Below are 17950 nucleotides of genomic sequence, written 5' to 3' on the forward strand. Positions count from 1 at the left end.
GTCTAATAGGTGGGAGAACCCATTTGGCTTATAATCGCCTTAGCATTTCTCTATTTTTCCAATGTGGGACAATTGGTTCATAACAGTGAACACCTAAACTCAAGAAGATATATAAATGCTAAGTTAAAAGAGGTCATTATTACTTCTATAAAGGATGATTAATGATCCTTTCCTTAACAACACTAATTGCCCTAAAATTCCTGCTTGCGAGCTCGCAAAATAGGAAGCTCAGCTTAAGCCTCTTGGGCTGTTGGCCAGCAGGAACTTCATGTTCATAGTTTCACGTTATACTAGTAATCAGAAAAAGAAAAAAAAAGACCTCGCATTTACAGAGTTTGTTCTCTGTATGTTAGTCTTTTGAGATTGTCAGGATCAACCAGTAATTGCAGTAATAGTTACCCCATTCATGCTGTTGTGACGCCTGCCACTGTGACTCAACTCCTTAGAAGTAAGGTTCCTGCGGCATAAAATTTAACCTTGACATTTCATTCTCCTTCAGTAAGGAAACCACCTGAGCCATTGAAGGTCTGTCTTCGGTGCGCCGTTCACAACACAAGAGCCCAACAAGGATGCATCCTAAGACTCCATTACAATCAGCTGGTTTTTCTATCAGTGGATCCAGTAGTTCTATGGCCGTCCCTTCAGTCCATATTCTCCAAGCCTGCCCATCAAAAGATCAATCACGTACAAAGTTTTAGAACAAAGCGAAACTTCTATATAACCAATTTAAGTGAAGTGGTGACCATAACCAGGGGATGATATACTTACATAGCCTACTAGACCAACATCATAGATCGGGTGCCGATAATTCCAATTCCTTTCGCCACTCACAATCTCCAATGCCAAAATTCCAAAACTGAACACATCCGATGTTGTTGAATAATATCCATTTTCTAAGTATTCAGGAGGCATGTAACCACTACAGCCACAACATAAAACTATCAGTAAAAATTCCAAAATATGTATAAACATGTAGTCTTAATGATAATGAGTGATTATGTACTAACCGTGTTCCAATTACATGTTGAGTCTTTTCTTCAACATTGTCTTCAAATACCCTTGACAGCCCTAAGTGAGATATCTTGGGTGTCATCTCTCTGTCTAGCAAGACATTGCTAGCTTTTAAGTCGCGGTGAATTATTGTCAACCTTGAGTCATGATGCATGTAAGCTAATCCTTTTGCAACTCCTTTGATAATGTTAAAACGTGTTGGCCATGTTACTGTAACCCTTCTTGCAGGATCTGGACATGTACAGAAAATAGTTACTAAATTTTCACTTAGATAGTCCCTAATTTCTGTCTTCTGTGTCTATTTCAATATCAAAACAACAGAGACAATAGTAAAGCAAAGTTGTTATTTAAGATGTCATACCAAATATGACCTTGTCTAGGCTATTATTCTCCATGAACTCATAGACTAAGGATTTTTCTGTTCCATGAATGCAGTATCCCAACAACTTGGTTAGGTTACGATGCTGTAGCTTTGCTATTAATTTGACTTTATTCTCAAACTCCATAAATCCTTGACGGGAAGTCACGTTCTGCTTCTTCACTGCTATTTCTACTCCGGTCTCTAGCACACCCTACAGATTTAAGTATGTAGCATTTGGATATTAATTCTGCTGTCTGTTTACTGCAAATATGCATGTTCATGCTTGTTGAAAAGAAATAGTAACCTTATAAACATTGCCAAAGCCACCATGCCCTATCTTATTATCCAGTGAGAAATTGTTAGTGGCTGCAGCTAGAACACTGAAATCATATGCAATAACATTCGTGCCCTGCAGAAAATCTCCTTGAGAATTTCCCGGCTGAGCTCAGATGCAGATATTCGTTTGAGAAAACAAATTAATCAGACAATACGAAACTATTTTTTCATTGCAGAATAAGGGTTTTGGCACAACAAGATGCATTTTGAACAATGTCTCTGCTTGTTCTTGCCGTCTCAATGGTTAAAGGAGTTTTTTTCCCTAGAATAGTGTTTGAGTGAAACTAAGCTCGGCTGTAATGAAGAACTATAAAAACAGTAATGTAAAACCAGCACAAGGTGATTCTTTTTTACCTAGCACCACTATCCTCCTTACTCAATATCGATATCTTATATATGTAGCCAAGATAACAATTGCCAGCACTGACATCATAGAAACAAATACTATCCATTTCGGTTTCCTTCTCCAACGGGAAACAGGTGCATCTGTTCATAAGAAAGTCAAAAGTGTTAGTTTCCATTTAACCGATAAAACTTTATACGAATATGTAGAGGTACTTGCTTATTGAGTAAATACAATGTTAAAAAGATTTTGCAACGAGAACAACTAGATGCATGCAGGTTGGTTTAATCTTTGCTAAATTGTGCAGCAGTTATGTGACAACAATCAGTAAAATTCTTCAAACACATCTAATTTTTCGATATCATGGAGATGAAGGTGCATGTGCATGTGCAACTTGAAAATAAAAAAAAGGAATGACAAATCTGCATGAACCACTTAACAAGTACTAAAATGGGAATTCTATTATTAGAACGTTTATGCACCAATTAACTCTATAATTAAGGCATTGACTCAGTTATCGTGTCACAAGTAAGCAATCGTGTTCACCTATTCTTCCGTTTGCCATCCGTATAAAAATATCATTACCAGATTTCTGTGAACGTCGCATATCAAGTAACCACCCCAACCAAACGAGGCACTTGCTGCCATTTCCGTTTATATTGATGTTAGTATAAGCCATACACGAGCTTTCCTTCAAGCACTTCTCTACACACTCCTCGGGATGCAACATTCCCCAGTAAATTGCATTATCAGGTAGCTTTAGTCCAGTATTCTTCACAAACACGTCTTTATCAGTATAGTTAAGTGGGGTGATTCTCCTACATCCTTCCGTAAAATCCTTCTTGTTCCAGTCATCTTGTGATGCAGCCGTGAAACCATCGGGACACCAACAGCGTGGATCTTCGCCAATACAAACTCCAAAAGGCCCACAAGTCCTATACTGGTCACAGATGTCCTTATTCAGTGTATTCACTATATCCCAGCGCTTGGTAGCATTATTCCATCTCAGGAACTCTATCTTTCCCTCTAGATTCAGTGTCAGTTTCAAACTCCAGTCATACTTGGCTTCGAATGTGAAATAAAATGCATCAGTATTAGAGTTAAACATTGGTCTAAAGTAATTGTTTTCCATGAGCGCATCACTGCCACTGAATTTTTGTCCATCCCAAGGACCCCACCTTGAAACTGTTCGCTGTTTTTTCTCAAGAACTAGTTGGGGTGAATGACCTGAGTCACCTGAGTCTAACCTGAACAAATAATCACCTGGAGCTGGATCAACACTTGTCCTCCAGGACCTCATGGATCGGTCGATACCAGTTTTTTGGTCCCAACCGAGCTTCATTCCTGGTAACAATGTGTCGACAGGGTGATCAAAGCTTTGCCACAGGTACTCTCCAGCCGTCAGATTTCTAGAATCTCCAAACACAAGATTACCTGAATCCAGGAGCTTCAGAACTGGTCTGAGAACAATCTGGTTTGGCTTATAAACCGATATGGTTGTTCCTATATAATCTTGGAGAAAAATGCATCCTCTTTGGTTGAATACAAGCACTCCACATCTAAGTGGATCCAATACATTGCCAATCCATACTGCAGTACTGGACCCTATGTCCTTGTACCACAATCCCAGGTACCTCTTTCCAATGAATGGAGGAGAACCAAAGAATCCTAATTCAAATATTTTGTTGGACGAAACCAAATTCATGCCGTCGGTGAGGGCTTGATTTGGGAACAAGGAATCATTAGCAGCACCGTAACTTGGATACGAGGATTTGGAGATAAGGAGATGACAGAGAGTGAATAGCCAAGGAAGCACGGTACCCATTGGTGTTAATTAAAATGAAGATACAAAAAAGAGCAAGAGAAACTTGAGCAGTAGAAAAAATGGAAAATTATCCTCACAAAATGAGCTAAAACAAGCACTCTAAAAACTAAAAGGGCCACGAGAAATACACTTTTCTTTTTCGAAAAAAAATATAAAAATGGAAGAGAGAAGTTAAATGGTGAGTTCTTGAGGGCAAGTTGAAACAAATTTCTTAGCTGGAAAAGATGAAAAACGTGACCTTTGTAGTTCCAAACCTTATACTTAAGAGGAAGGACAAAAAAAGTAACTAGCATTGTGTCAGCATTAACTGAAAGATCAGGTCGCGATTTAATTTGTGCAAATCCACTCTCCTATGGAATTAAACCATTCAGAAGAGAACGCAGGAATACTTTCATGGTTTATTTTCTTGTTCTCTGTATCATAAATAAAATTTTCCTCTAAGAAAATGAGTTCTATATCCTTAGTTAAATCCTGGTTTAAAGATTTATTTGAGAGATAACACTGTCATTAATGCATACTTCAGAGGGCAAAGTCATTCCAACCCCTTTAGGAAAAGTTGATTGTATATCACAGAAACGTAACTTACGCTACTGATTTCGTCCTATGTAATTATGAGTGTTTGCCTTGAAAAAGAATGTAATCTATTATTAATGTGCTTTTGCAAATCCTGCATAATCTTAAAAGAATGGTCAAAAGGTAATAACTCAGTGAGATGAGTTACAATAATTGGGATTGAACCAGTTCTCAATCTATGTTTGTTATATTGAACTCAACGAAATTTCTAAGTTAAACTAATTTAAACATGAAGCATGAATTTTTTCATGTCAATAATGTCCTTCTCATTACTTAGTAGAAGTCCTTTATAACGGACAGCACTTCTTCACAGAATTGTTTTACTTTCTATGGGTTCATCGGTGGAAGAGAGACCCCAGTTGGCGACAGGGGAATGGCTTTGTAGATAACTGTAATAATTTCATTCTCCGTACAAAAACCCTGCTAAGTGGATACCGAATATAACTTCAAGATTGAAGCCTCATTTATTTGACACAAAGAAATGCAATTTAAATAAAATAAGTAAAACCAGTGTAGAGGAAGTTAAACTGCATCATATTGCATTGTCTACTTACATGTCATGTAAGGTTGAAGTAATGCTCGATGACGAGAACTGCATTCATCTGACCGACATCAAAGCTAAATACGGACCAGAAAATGATAACATTTGAAATCAAGGGGAGATACAACCTCTGCATACCAACAGAACCTGATCATATGTAGACATTGAAGAAAAAGTAAAAGAAGTAACTATATCACGATGGCTCTCTCTCATTGTCTTCCGCTCTTTCTGTTTGTTCCCATAAGTACTAGGGGTTTTGTCTCACAATATGTGAATGATAGAGAAAGAGGCATAGCTTATAAATATGGAAATTGGCATTAGACAAATTCTAGTACACTCTTGCGTATCAAAAAGGTCAGATTTGCTTCATTAAATCATCATGCCGTACTTTTAGCTGAGCACTTGAAGTCACTACTTCTTGAGGTCTTCTTCTTATATTAGAGGTTTGATGTCCGTGTGTTTTGGAAGAGATCATCACACTGTTATTATACGGTAAAGTCTTGTAGGAAATGTTGCTCTCTTCATAAAAAATGTGGGGAAGGAAGAACCTCAAGAAGAGTATTGGCTCTGACATTTTTGGTCAGGAATTATCAGCAAGGAGCCATTGGCACCTTCTCAAGTAACAAGACATATAACACATTATGAGGGATGTAATAGCCGGGTGATAAAACTTAAGAAGAAGACGAATGCACAAAACTATTCCTTCTGAATCACATCAATGATGGGACAGTAATTTACAATGAATTTCAAGGATATGGAAAAGGAAAGAACTGTTACATTGATGATGAACCAGGACGGATCTTTTAACTTGTAATTGTATGTAATGAGAAAAAAAGACCTAATTATACTCTTTAGCTTTCACAAGACTTACCCAGAAACAAAAATTTGATGAAGTATACAAGAGAAAACTGTGAACCTCTTATAATAATATACACTTTTGAGGGTGATACCATCAACTACCGGCCATCTATCGCGGTAACTGTAACTTGGTTGACAGTGCAAGTTTCTTCATAATTAGTTGAATATGAATCTGAATCAAGAGTTCTTCTTCCAAGGCAAAATCCTGGGTTTTTAGGCTGAGGCAGTGATGCGCTTTCACTGCCTAACATCAGAACTGCAGTAGCCATGTTTGGTCTGTCTTCTGCTTGCTCCTGGACGCACAACAGTCCAACTTGTATGCATCTCATCACTTCAGATAGAGAAAACGGCTCTCCAACAGATGGATCCAGTAGCTCCAAGCTGGTCCCATCTTTCCATAGCCTCCACGCCTGCAGAATCAATAACTTTCTTAATCAGAAATGACAAACGTGTTGGCAATAATGAAGCTACATATAATCGGTGAACTTACATGTCCAAGAAGGTTGAGATGGTTGTTTTGATTATAGAATCCCCTGTTCTTCTTCCCAGTTACTATTTCTAACACCAAAACCCCAAAGCTGAAAACATCGGACTTAACAGAGAAGAGGCCATCCATTGCATATTCCGGAGACATGTAACCACTACATCAAAACAAAAACAGATTTAGGAACAGCTTTAAAGGTTCTACGAATGATGCAAAGAAACTAAGTAGTGTGCTTACTAGGTTCCAACAACTCTTTTTGTATTTCCTTCAGTCTCATCCCCGCCAAAAATTCTTGCCATGCCAAAATCGGATATTTTGGGGGTCAAATCTTTATCAAGAAGAATATTGCTTGCTTTAAGGTCTCTATGGATAATCCTAAATCTTGAATCTTGGTGAAGGTATAGAAGCCCCCGAGCAATCCCACAAATAATATTGAACCGCCTTTGCCAATCCAGCAGCGAGCTCTTCTGTTTATCTGAGGAGAATATTTGAATGTGAGTCACAAAATATATTATAAGCACGTTACTGATGTGAATCACTTCACTTCACTCCACTCATAAAAGCAGTATAACGAAAAAGACTTACTGAACAGAATTGAATCCAAACTTTTATTTTCCAAGTATTCATAGATCAGCATCTTCTCTTCCATATCAACACAGCAGCCAAGAAGCCGGACTAGATTTCTGTGTTGTAGCCTGGCAATCAATCTTAGCTCATTCTTAAATTCCTCTACTCCTTGGCCGGAATTCTTTGAGAGCCTTTTGACTGCTACTTCTTGACCTTCAACCAGTATTGCCTGATCAACAGAACATATCCTATTGAGCTCAGCGATCATTTTCTCTTCTTCATTATGCTATGGTTTACATATAACTGAGATTTTTACCTTGTAAACACAGCCAAAACCACCTTGGCCTAACTTAGCCGCATCAGAAAAATTCTCTGTTGCCATAGCTAGGGTGCTGAAGTCAAATAATGGCAATTCAAACTCTTCCGTGGAAGTTTCACCGGAGAACTCTCTTTTACTCGGAATAATAGCTGCATTCATTAGAAACTCTTGACTTCGTTCACTAGTGCCTTGTTTGAAACCATAAGTAGCATTCATTAGAAAATGAAGCATTTCATATTAGACAATCTTATTTATCATCATAGATTCATCCAATACCTCTATTTTCAGACTTCGTTCGGATTGAACCTTGATATTTTCTTCTCTTTGATAAGAAGCAGAGGGTAAATACAACTAGCAAAAGAGCTATACCAACTGTAATCCCAGCAGCCATTGCAACTTTTTTTGTCTTGCCAGAACTATTTCCAGATCCCACACCTCCAATTTGCACTGAAATTAAAACTTTTCAAGTTAATGTTATTACATCATGCTTAATTTTTTTCAAGAGTTCAGTGCCAGAGTAGATCACATTTTTATTGAAGACGTAACCTAAATAGTCGTTCATCCAACCTAGATAATGAGCGTATATTTTATGTATACGGGCTAGAAAAAGCAGAGAGTCCCAGCTATTCGTGTAAATAACCTTTTTTAATTCTAACTGAAAACATATCTCTCACTGAATTCCCATTTTTTTTTTTTTTTTAGAGTTAATACATATAAAAATGACCCAAAATTTGACACCAAATTATAACTTTGAACTTAAATTTTGATAGTGCACAAATAGGACCTTTAACTATTCAAAACCTGAACAAATATGACCTCCGATTTTCCAACCACATGCGTGAGTCTCACTCGCGCCTACGTGGAAAGGTAATTCAATCACACGGTGTCACGTCGTTAAAAGGACTGACTTGGAGAGAGGTCATATTTGTGCAGTTTTGAATAGTTAAAGGTCATATTTGTGCATTGTCAAAGTTTTACTTTTTGTGTTAAAATGACAACATTTTTATTATTATTATTATTATTATTATTATTATTACACTAGCAGGGATCTAAGTGCCTTGTTTCATGTGTTTCAACATTAATATACGTACATAAATATACATTTTCTATCTTATATATATAAAACGTAATTTTTTTACCGAGGGGGTTCGGGTGAACCCCATGGAAACCACGTAGGTCCACCCCTCGTTAATTGAATAACGTTAATTTAATAAAATTTTAATTACGTTAATTTGATAACACTAATTTAATATACAACTACTACTATCCTTAATAACATTAATTTAATAACGTTTTATTAAAACTATAATTTTTGTTATTAGTATAGTTTCATCTTTAATTTAATATTTAAATAAATAATATTTAGATATATTATGTAACTTAAATTCGTCCCCTGCTTTATAATATATATACATACCCGCTCGATTTTTTCATATGGACCCGCCTAATTAATAAATCTTCAATATTGCTCTTTTTTCGCAATGACAAAAGAAATGAGATGTCATTTTCATCTTTGAGCCAAAAATAATGAAAAAAATAATAGTGAAAGTCATTTAAAGGTCATATTTGTGCAGTTTTGAATAGTTAAAGATCATATTTGTGCACTGTCAAAGTTTAAGGTCATATTTATGTATTATGCCTTCAGATTTTAAACTGGAAGCATCCAGCTTTGCGTGTTGAACACGCGTTTTGCCACGTAGGATTGGAGGTCATATTTATACAGTTTTGAATAGTTAAAGGTCATATTTGTGTACTGTCAAAATTTAAGGTCAAAGTTATAATTTGGTGTCAAGTTTAGGATCACTTTTATGTATTAACTCTTTTGTTTTTTTTAATTAGAGCTACAAACAATGTTGTTAAAAATCATTTTTGGTAAGAATAGCAAAGTTTGAATTGAAAAGACTTAAAGTCCAATGATGTCACTAAATATTTTGAGCGTAGATAACAACCAAAAAAAAAAGGTTTCTATAATTTTAATTTAAAAAACATGATCTATTTCACCTAAAAGTTGTGTCCAAAAAAACCAATAACAACATCCATGACATTGTCTTGGTCAAATACAATTTGCTAATTATTATATACATAATCCCTTAATAACAGTTCAACTAATCTATGAGCAATCTTTACTCACCAAACCTTCTTTCAAACGTTTATGACATTTTCCTAACGTGTTTAAGGAATTGGTATACAATCATTGTCCTGTATTACATTAGGAAACATATGATTTATTTAATTTTAAAAAAAAAAAAAAAACTAACAACAACAACAAACCCAGTATATTCCCACAAAGTGGGGTCTGGGGAGGGTAAGATGTACGCAGTTCATACCACTACCCCCGAAGAAGTAGAGAGGTTGTTTCCGATAGACCCCCGGCTCAAGACAGTGGACCATAGACCAAAAAAAGAAAAAAAATGAAGTAAATCAACCGACTGAGGGCACATGATAAAATAACAGAGCAATAACATCCACAAAAATGAAGTACATTAACAAACCAAGGGCTCCCCTCCCCAAACCTAGACTTAGCACCCAAGCTACGCCAACCTCTCTTATCTGCCGACTACGTCTCAACCACCTTACTTAGCCTTCTACCTTAATACTCTTTCTCCAAACTTTCCTATCGTGGGTCATGTCCTTAGTAAGCTGCAACTGCTCCATGTCACTTCTAATCACGCCTCTCCAGTATTTCCTCGATCTACCCCTACCCCTTTTAAAACCCTCTAAACCCATTTTTTCCCGAATAGTGTCATTCCTTACCCTGTCAGCCCTCGTATAACCACACATCCAACATGACATTCTCATTTCCGCCACCTTCAAATTTTGGACGTGAGAAATCTTAACAGGCCAACACTCCGCTCCATACAACATGGTCGGCCAGACCGCAGCTTTATAGAATTTACCTTTAAGTTTGAGAGGCACCTTCTTATCGCATAAAAGTCCTGAGGCGAGCCTCCATTTCATCCAACCTGCCCCAATACGGTGAGAAACATCCTCATCAATCTCTCCATTCCCCTGAATCTTAGACCCAAGATACTTAAAACTATCCCTCTTACAAACCACCTGCGATTCCAATTGCACTATCGTTTCGTCCTCTCTCCTCGAGTCACTAAACTTACACTCCAAGTACTCTGTCTTGGTCCTACTCAACTTGAATCCTTTAGATTCGAGGGTCCGTCTCCAAATCTCTAACTTCTCATTAACACCTCGGCGCGACTCATCAATCAAAACTACATCATCCGCAAAAAGCAAACACCAAGGGACCTCCCCTTGTATATTCCTTGTCAACATATCCATCACCAAGGTGAATAAGAACGGGCTAAGAGTCGATCCCTGATGCAGCCCTGTCAAGATCGAAAAATGCTCGGAATCTCCTCCCGCGGTTCTTACCCGGGTCTTCACCCCCTCGTATATGTCCTTAATCGAACGGATGTACGCCACTGGTATTTTCCTCGCCTCGAAGCATCTCCACAAAACCTCCCTGGGGACCTTGTCAAACGTCTTTTCCAGGTCAATAAACACCATGTGGAGATCCCTCTTCCTCTATCTATACTGCTCAACCAGCCTCCGCATAAGGTGAATTGCCTCAGTCGTCGAGCGACCGGTCATAAAACCAAATTGATTCTCTAAAATATGAACTAACTTCCTCAACCTCCGCTCCACTACCCTCTCCTAAATCTTTCATCGTGTAACTCAACAACTTAATACCACGGTAATTGTTACAACTCTAAATGTCACCTTTGTTTTTATAGACATGAATCATCGTGCTCCATCTCCACGCCTCGGGCATCTTAGCAGATTTGAAGATATTGTTAAACAAATGGGTTACAAACCTCAACCCTGCACCGCTAGCAAACTTCCAAAAATTCATCGGAATCTCATCAGGCCCCGTAGCCCTGCCCCTCTGCATCTTGCGAATAGCCTCACAGACTTCCTCCACCTTAAAACGCCGACAATATCCAAAATCCTGACACTCCTCAGTATGCTCCAGCTTTCCTAACAAAATACCTCGGTCCCCCACATCGTTCTAGAACTTATGGAAATACGACTGCCATCTTTTCTGAATTAGAGCATCCTCCACCAAAACTCTACCATCCTCCCCCTTAATGCACTTCACTTGGTCCAAATCCCGCCCCTTACACTCCCTAGATTTGGCAAGCCTAAACAACCTTTTTTCCCACCTCTCTCCTCTAATCCCAAATACAATCTCTCAAAAGCTGCTGACTTAGTAGTCGTAACTGCTAACTTAGCCTCTTTCTTAACTACCTTGTACTCCTCCCTGCTCACCCGCTTCTCCTCTTCATCCTTACTCTCAGCCAGCTTCACGTAAGCCGCCTTCTTCGTCTCCACCTTCTTTTTCACTTTTTCATTCCACCACCAATCCCCCGGTGCTGGCCAGGCTTGCCCTTCGAGACACCCAGGACCTCTCTAGTAGTTTCCTTAATACACCCAGCGGCCCTCTCCCACATACTATCCACGTCCTCCCGAGCCTCCCAAGCCCCCATCTCTACCAACTTCGCCCCTATCTCCAAAGCCCTTGCCAGAGTCAGGTCACCCCACCTAACTCTAGGACGACCCTTTCCACTCCTCCTTTTCGTGCCCATCTTGAAAACCAAATCCATCATCAGGAGTCTATCTTGGGTCGTAAGATTCTCATTCGGAATGACCTTACAATCCTTGCACAAAACTCTATCGCCCTTCCTAAGCAGCAAAAAGTCAATCTGGGTCTTGGCAACCCTACTACAGAAAGTAATCAGATGTTCCTCCTTCTTCGGTAAGCTGGAATTAACTACCACCAACTCAAAGGCCCTCGCAATAAAAAAATGCATAACTTATGTCTTTAATATTACAAAAAATCTCAACTTCCTAAATATATTATAAAAATTCCACATATACATAGCGGTTATATTATGTATATTAATAAGGAGAGATATTAAAGTAATTAAAAAATAGGAAAGAGTGTAATTACGTTTTAAAGATTGATATTTATGTTATTTATATAAGAAAAAAAAAGCAAAGGAAAAGCAACTGGGCTGGCCCAAAAAAGTCAAGATAGTCGGCCATGTAATGTTGGAGAATGGAGCCTAAACTATGTAAGGTGGGCCCACCACACCGACCAGGTAATTACTTCGACACCACCGCGTGTAAGTTTTTACCATTTTTTTACTTTCGCCCCTAACTAAAATATATGTTTTATTTTACTTGTTCAGTTTTATAAAAAATTTTATTATGTTGTTTTGTGCTACCCTCAGTATTAAATGAGTATATCGAATAGTAATGGTGTGAGAAATCAATAGAGATGAAGTAATACTATGAAATATGGAGTAATTTGAAAAAGGAGCATATCTCGTTGAGGGACCCAAATTTTGTGGGACCATTTAACGGAAAATGATCTAGAGCTAAACAAGCTTTATTTTGAACACTTTATTTAACACCATAATTAAAAGTTTCTTGAATCCAAAAGGGAATATGAAAGCAGAAAAGGGGAAAAAGGAAGCCTTGAAGAGGAAAGTACAAAAGAAAAGGCAAATACGCATTTTGATTACTTTGTTACCTTTATTTCCCTCTTAAACCTACTTTTTCACCCTCATTTTAAAAAAAAAAAAAAAAAACTTCTCGTGATATTTACATGAAATTTAAGGGCAGGCATAATTATAGGATTTCAACATGCAAACTTCTCCAAAAATTTTAAGAGAATCTTGAACTGTTTTGATCCAAAACTATTTTCTTAAAAGAGTACATTCACACTAGGTAAATTTTCCCAAGGTATAATATGTATAAAAAGGGGCTAAAAGTTTTTCCTTTTACGCCTTCTATTATCTTTTTTTCATTACTTTAATTTTTATGTGTTGGTAAATTCTTAAACCCGCCATATTTTTACGAACTATATTGTGACAATAAGCTGATAACGTTTGTTTAAACTTCAAATTAATGAGTACGTGATTGGAGAGAAGGTGGAATTAGGTGACTGATTACCTTTAGCCTTGACTGTGTAACACATTTTCCAAATACTTAAAGCATCCCTATCTAATCAAATGAGAAAAAGAAAGTCCAAATAGTAGATAAATAAAATTAAGTCCCTATTGAAAGCAATTTGTAGATGGGGTTGTCAGATATGGTTAGGTTTCTAATTATTTTCGATTTCAAAGTAAAATACGCAAAGCAGAGAAAAAAGAAAATTATATGGAAAACGTGCATACCACAAAGAATATATTGGTATAATAGCTTTTAAAAGTAGGTTGCTTAATATGAGTCCTTTTCAGGATTTAATGCACTTATTATTGATCATCTATGGGACCAATTAACCTCTTCATTTTTCAAAGGTGGTTTTGATAACTTGCAAGTAGCAACTATGCATTAGAAATGAATTTTTTGATATAAAATTTTAGATTCCAAAGTAGGTGAAATGAAAGAGAATTTAAGAGGGGGTTCAAGGATATACATTTGAAGACAACTAACTATTCTTCAATTCTCTACAAAAGAAAAGACTATTAAATTGCATATTTACAGCCATGGAAATACTTCCCAAATTTTACCCTTTGTATATTACTTCTGTCGAAAATACTACTCCCTTCGGATCATTTTCTTTTAAAAAAAGAATGGCATTTTATTTTAATTGAAAATAATTTAGTTTTAGATTCTTTTTACTCTTAATAAAATAATTTACAATCACATAAATATTTTAAAATTATTTGACCACAAACTTAAGAAATATTTACTTTTTTTCTTTAAATATCATGTAAGTCAAAAAGTATCAAATAAAATGCGATGAAGGACGCACCAAGAACAAGTAAACCGAGTCCACAAAAATCATCCTGGTGACCCAAAACTTGAGAGGAGTATTATCTAACAATAAAACTGATTGTACAACTTCTTTTTACTAGGACAATTATTTTTTAAGTATAACACAATTTCTTCTAGACGTCAATCTATCATAACAATACAATTCCATCTTTGTCCAAGTTAAAATCCACTGCACCTAAACATAAAATTGCAAACAAAGCTAGAAACATCCAAAATAACTGAAGCTTATACAGCCACTCAAAAGAACTGACATAGAATTTAAGAAAAACACTTTTCAATTTTGAGGCATTAAGTAAAAGTAATGTCAAATTTATGAGAATATCATTTAATCTTATCATAGTAAAAGATTAAGATTGATACCTGCATCAGAAGAAGACACCCTAACGTAGAGAACTTGTCCACCTTCCGCGGCCGCATACTGCCGCATATCAATAAGTTCGGAGCTCCATATCACACAACCCGACCCGCTTCCACTAATATTCGAATTTGTATAAGCCATACAAGAACAATTCTTCCTACACATACTTTCACATTCATCTGAATTCATATTTTTATCCACAAACGACCACGTTGTATCTGGCAACTTCATGTTCCTCAATACATTAAACTCATCAGTTTCACAATCCAATTTATGAAAACGAACACACCCATCTGATCCATCTCGCAAATCCCACGCTATTTGATTTTTAGGCTTGTATCCCACCATACATTTACATATTGGTGAAATATTTGTATCGCAAATTCCAGATACTCCACACTCTGTGTAACTGTCACATTGGTCTTTTGGTGCATACCAGAATCGATTCCATATACTGTTTGTTGGAATCCAAGTGTATCTTTCAAGAAGTCCATTATGATTCACCAACAACCTGGAATACAATGTCTTGTTGTGTAACTCAAACATGTAAGAAATTTCATCGGAATTGAACTGAAATTCGAATGTTATGATCTCAGTAGGCTTCATTTCAGGCACCCCACTGAATCTAATCCCATTCCAAGCGCCACTGCGGTACATAATTTCTTGTTTATTCGTTAAGAAGATTTCTGGTAATCCACTGGTGTTGATCTTGAAAGTGTAGTCTCCAGGAGCTGGATCAGTTGGTGTCTTCCATGATGTTATGTTCCTGTTCAGCCCAGTTTTCGAATCCCATCCAAGTCTCATCCCAGGTAACAATGTATCTGTCGGATAATCAAAGCTCTGCCACAAGTAACTCTGTTTGGTTTCATCGTTTTCAGGGCGAACAACAAAGTTCCCTGATTCCAGGAGCTGGGCTACAACATTTGTTGCCGGGGTTTTTTGCTCTGAAGACCAAACGGAGTTCCCCGTTTGGCCATCGGTAAGTATAAGGGTGCCAGTTTCGGTGATTTTCAGGACTGATTTTGCTGAGCTTGAAAGGGGGTTGGCTCTGTTAGCAACCCAAACAGCAGTCCTGTCTTGAATCTCTTTGTACCAGATTCCAACATACCATTTGTCTGAATTAGCACCACCCGGAGTAAAAAAACCTAATTCAAAGAGTTGATCGGAGGACACTAACGTTTGATCTTTGGTTAAAGGCTGTGTTGGTGTGATAGTATCAGTAGGTAAAGCAAGAATTGGACGAAGAAATTGAAAAATCAGAAGCAAGAAGCAGAATTGGTGAAAGCAATATTCTTTGTTGTTGTTTATCATTGTGGAATTTTAAGAAAGGAGTGTTTTGTTTAGGTTGTTTATGGAAGACAAGTAGGAGAAGTTGGGGAGTCTTGGCGTTTGAGACATTTGTTGGTGTGTACTTGTTCTTCGTTTTTTGATAGGATAGGAAGAGGAAAGGAAGATGGTTTTTTGGTACGCACTACGCACCCCCTTCTAACTTCTATATGGTTGGTTCTTTCTTGGTCTTATAAAGTCATCCTTTGAAAATGAAATGTCACAAAACTTATTTCAAATTCACCATGTCAGTAAGTTGAAAATTGTGAAAATTATACTACTCATATTTGGAAGATTATTTATTGGGTAAAGATATTACTTAGTACTCTATTAGTCTTAATTTGATGTGAAAATGTTTGACTAACGTTAAATTAATTACCAAAAAAAAAAAAGAAGAGGGGATTTTCTTGTGATCTAAAACACTAATTCAGCTTGTTTGGATGGTTAGTTATTTATTATAATGTATATTTGTGTAGTTTAGATAGTTGGAGTGTTTGACCATGAAAAATATTTATTTATTTTTAGTTGAAAAATTTTAGAAAATTTCAGAATTTGAAAAATAAGTAAAACTTATTTTCATCTTATTTCACTCCAAATTGCTCATAAAAATTCAAAAATAACTTCTATTATCAAATACAACTTCAATTTCAACTCCAACTCCAATTTCAATTCGTATTTGATTCTCATGGGCAAACACCTACATAATATTCTTTTTGATTGTTACTTAAATTTTATAGTATAGTATCGTAAAATTTATCGTTATGTACTACCGAACAATCTCATTCTAAATAATCACCGATCTAGTGTGAACGCAGCATTATTTTTTTCTCTCATTTTATCTTTGCTCAATATCTAATAATTTTGTTTATTACCTACCTTAATTGCTCTACCATGGCATCCACTTTTCTAGTAAGTTTACATAATTTGTTGATGTATAACATTATATAAGCGTGATTGTTATTTCCTTGACCTCAACAAAAAACTAACAATCTATCAAAACAATACAATACTATACAAAGTAACACAATATAATATGATAAAGATGCACACTTTCATATAATGGGAGTGAGGAGCGATTAACGTCAGTGGAACATGCTATGTACTTCTTCTGTTCGAATTTATTCGTCACATTTGATAAATTATCTTTTCTTTATTTATAAAAAATAATAAATAAAAATAAAAATCAAATTAAAAAATAGGCAGAGATAAATCCGACCGAATATATCACATTCAACACGACCTGCAATATGGACTCAACCAAACAATATAACACTATACCGCTTCGATAGATCGTGTCATGTATGTACTCAGAGGCAGATCTACCTTTTGCCGAGAGGGTTCATCCGAACCCCTTTCGGTGAAAAATTATATTATATAAGCATGGTTAAAATTATTTTTTATGTAGATATATTAGATGCTGAACCTCCTTCGATTAGTTCGTATGTTCACTTATGAACCCTTAGTGAATATCCTGACTCCCCCAGTATGTACTCATGTTTCTCGTGTAGAATTTTTACTCCAACTTCTCCTTATTGTATGGATAACAAATAGTATTATACAGTGATGGAATTAATGTGATAGTCACACAATCAATCAACTTCAATTCAATTTACCTTTCTATTATCGTTTATCATTCAGTCTTTTACCACAGTTGATTTACAACATCTCTTCACAACTTCGTCAATACTGTTATATTAGTCAAATTTCTACTCTAAAAAACTGCTAGCAGTATTAATCGTATGTACTTAGTCTAAGTGATTAGGTCCATTTCCCATAGATAAAGCTTTTATTCATGTCTGGTATAATCAAGACTCTTTCTTAAAAACAAACGAAAAGGTTCAAAAATACTCCTGAACTATCTGAAATAGCTTAAAAATGTCCCTCGTTAGATTTTTGGCTCAAAAATACCCCTCCGTTAAATATTTGACTCAAAAATACCCCTCCCTCTAACGAAATCTGGAAAAGGATCAAAAATACCCCTGAACTATCTGAAATTGGTCAAAAATACCCCTCTATTAAATATTTAGCTCAAAAATACCCCTCCCCTTAACGAAATTAAATTATTTTGATTGAATTAAACCCTAACTTTAACTTTGTAACCCTAATAGTTTATTTTTTTAACATAAAAGTATTATTTTAATTTAAAAAATAAGATAATGAAAAAAGTATTTGAATTATAATATAAATTGGTTGAATTTGATTTGAAAAATAAACATACATTTATTCTAAAAAGGTATTTTCACTTTACAT

General features: G+C 36.2%; 2 protein-coding genes across 3 annotated transcripts; both read right to left on the reverse strand.

Moving 5' to 3' along the window:
* Positions 1 to 442: 442 nt before the first annotated feature.
* Positions 443 to 3876, reverse strand: LOC107858217 (G-type lectin S-receptor-like serine/threonine-protein kinase At4g27290). The gene is made up of 7 exons (XM_016702911.1): positions 2637 to 3876; positions 2127 to 2194; positions 1677 to 1811; positions 1373 to 1583; positions 1008 to 1242; positions 769 to 919; positions 443 to 661 (listed from the first exon to the last, which is right to left on the reverse strand). Exons 1-7 carry the CDS (start codon positions 3874 to 3876, stop codon positions 443 to 445), a joined length of 2259 nt encoding a protein of 752 aa, XP_016558397.1.
* A 1801-nt stretch (positions 3877 to 5677) lies between these two features.
* On the reverse strand, positions 5678 to 15866 carry LOC107859516 (receptor-like serine/threonine-protein kinase SD1-8). 2 transcript variants are annotated; one of them, XM_016704565.2, is made up of 7 exons: positions 14377 to 15866; positions 7495 to 7665; positions 7216 to 7367; positions 6918 to 7128; positions 6570 to 6807; positions 6339 to 6489; positions 5678 to 6258 (listed from the first exon to the last, which is right to left on the reverse strand). In XM_016704565.2, the coding sequence occupies exons 1-7, from the start codon at positions 15683 to 15685 to the stop codon at positions 5947 to 5949; spliced, it is 2544 nt and encodes an 847-aa protein (XP_016560051.1). In that variant the 5' UTR covers positions 15686 to 15866; the 3' UTR covers positions 5678 to 5946. The 2 variants fall into 2 exon arrangements, with proteins under 2 accessions (XP_016560051.1, XP_016560050.1); XM_016704564.2 differs by having other exon boundaries at positions 7216 to 7406.
* Between the last annotated feature and the right edge of the window lie 2084 nt (positions 15867 to 17950).

Source organism: Capsicum annuum, chromosome 2, assembly GCF_002878395.1.
Source record: "Capsicum annuum cultivar UCD-10X-F1 chromosome 2, UCD10Xv1.1, whole genome shotgun sequence".
Taxonomy (NCBI): domain Eukaryota; kingdom Viridiplantae; phylum Streptophyta; class Magnoliopsida; order Solanales; family Solanaceae; genus Capsicum; species Capsicum annuum.

Coding starts and splice junctions, on each gene's coding strand:
- LOC107858217 (XM_016702911.1), bottom strand. CDS start 3,876: ATGGGTACCGTGCTTCCTTGGCTATTCACTCTCTGTCATCTCCTTATC. Junction 2,195..2,636: donor GCGACGTTCACAGAAATCTG/GTAATGATATTT, acceptor TCTTATGAACAG/ATGCACCTGTTTCCCGTTGG. Junction 1,584..1,676: donor GCTTTGGCAATGTTTATAAG/GTTACTATTTCT, acceptor TTAAATCTGTAG/GGTGTGCTAGAGACCGGAGT.
- LOC107859516 (XM_016704564.2), bottom strand. CDS start 15,685: ATGATAAACAACAACAAAGAATATTGCTTTCACCAATTCTGCTTCTTG. Junction 6,808..6,917: donor TTTGGATTCAATTCTGTTCA/GTAAGTCTTTTT, acceptor TATTCTCCTCAG/ATAAACAGAAGAGCTCGCTG. Junction 6,259..6,338: donor ATCTCAACCTTCTTGGACAT/GTAAGTTCACCG, acceptor TTGATTCTGCAG/GCGTGGAGGCTATGGAAAGA.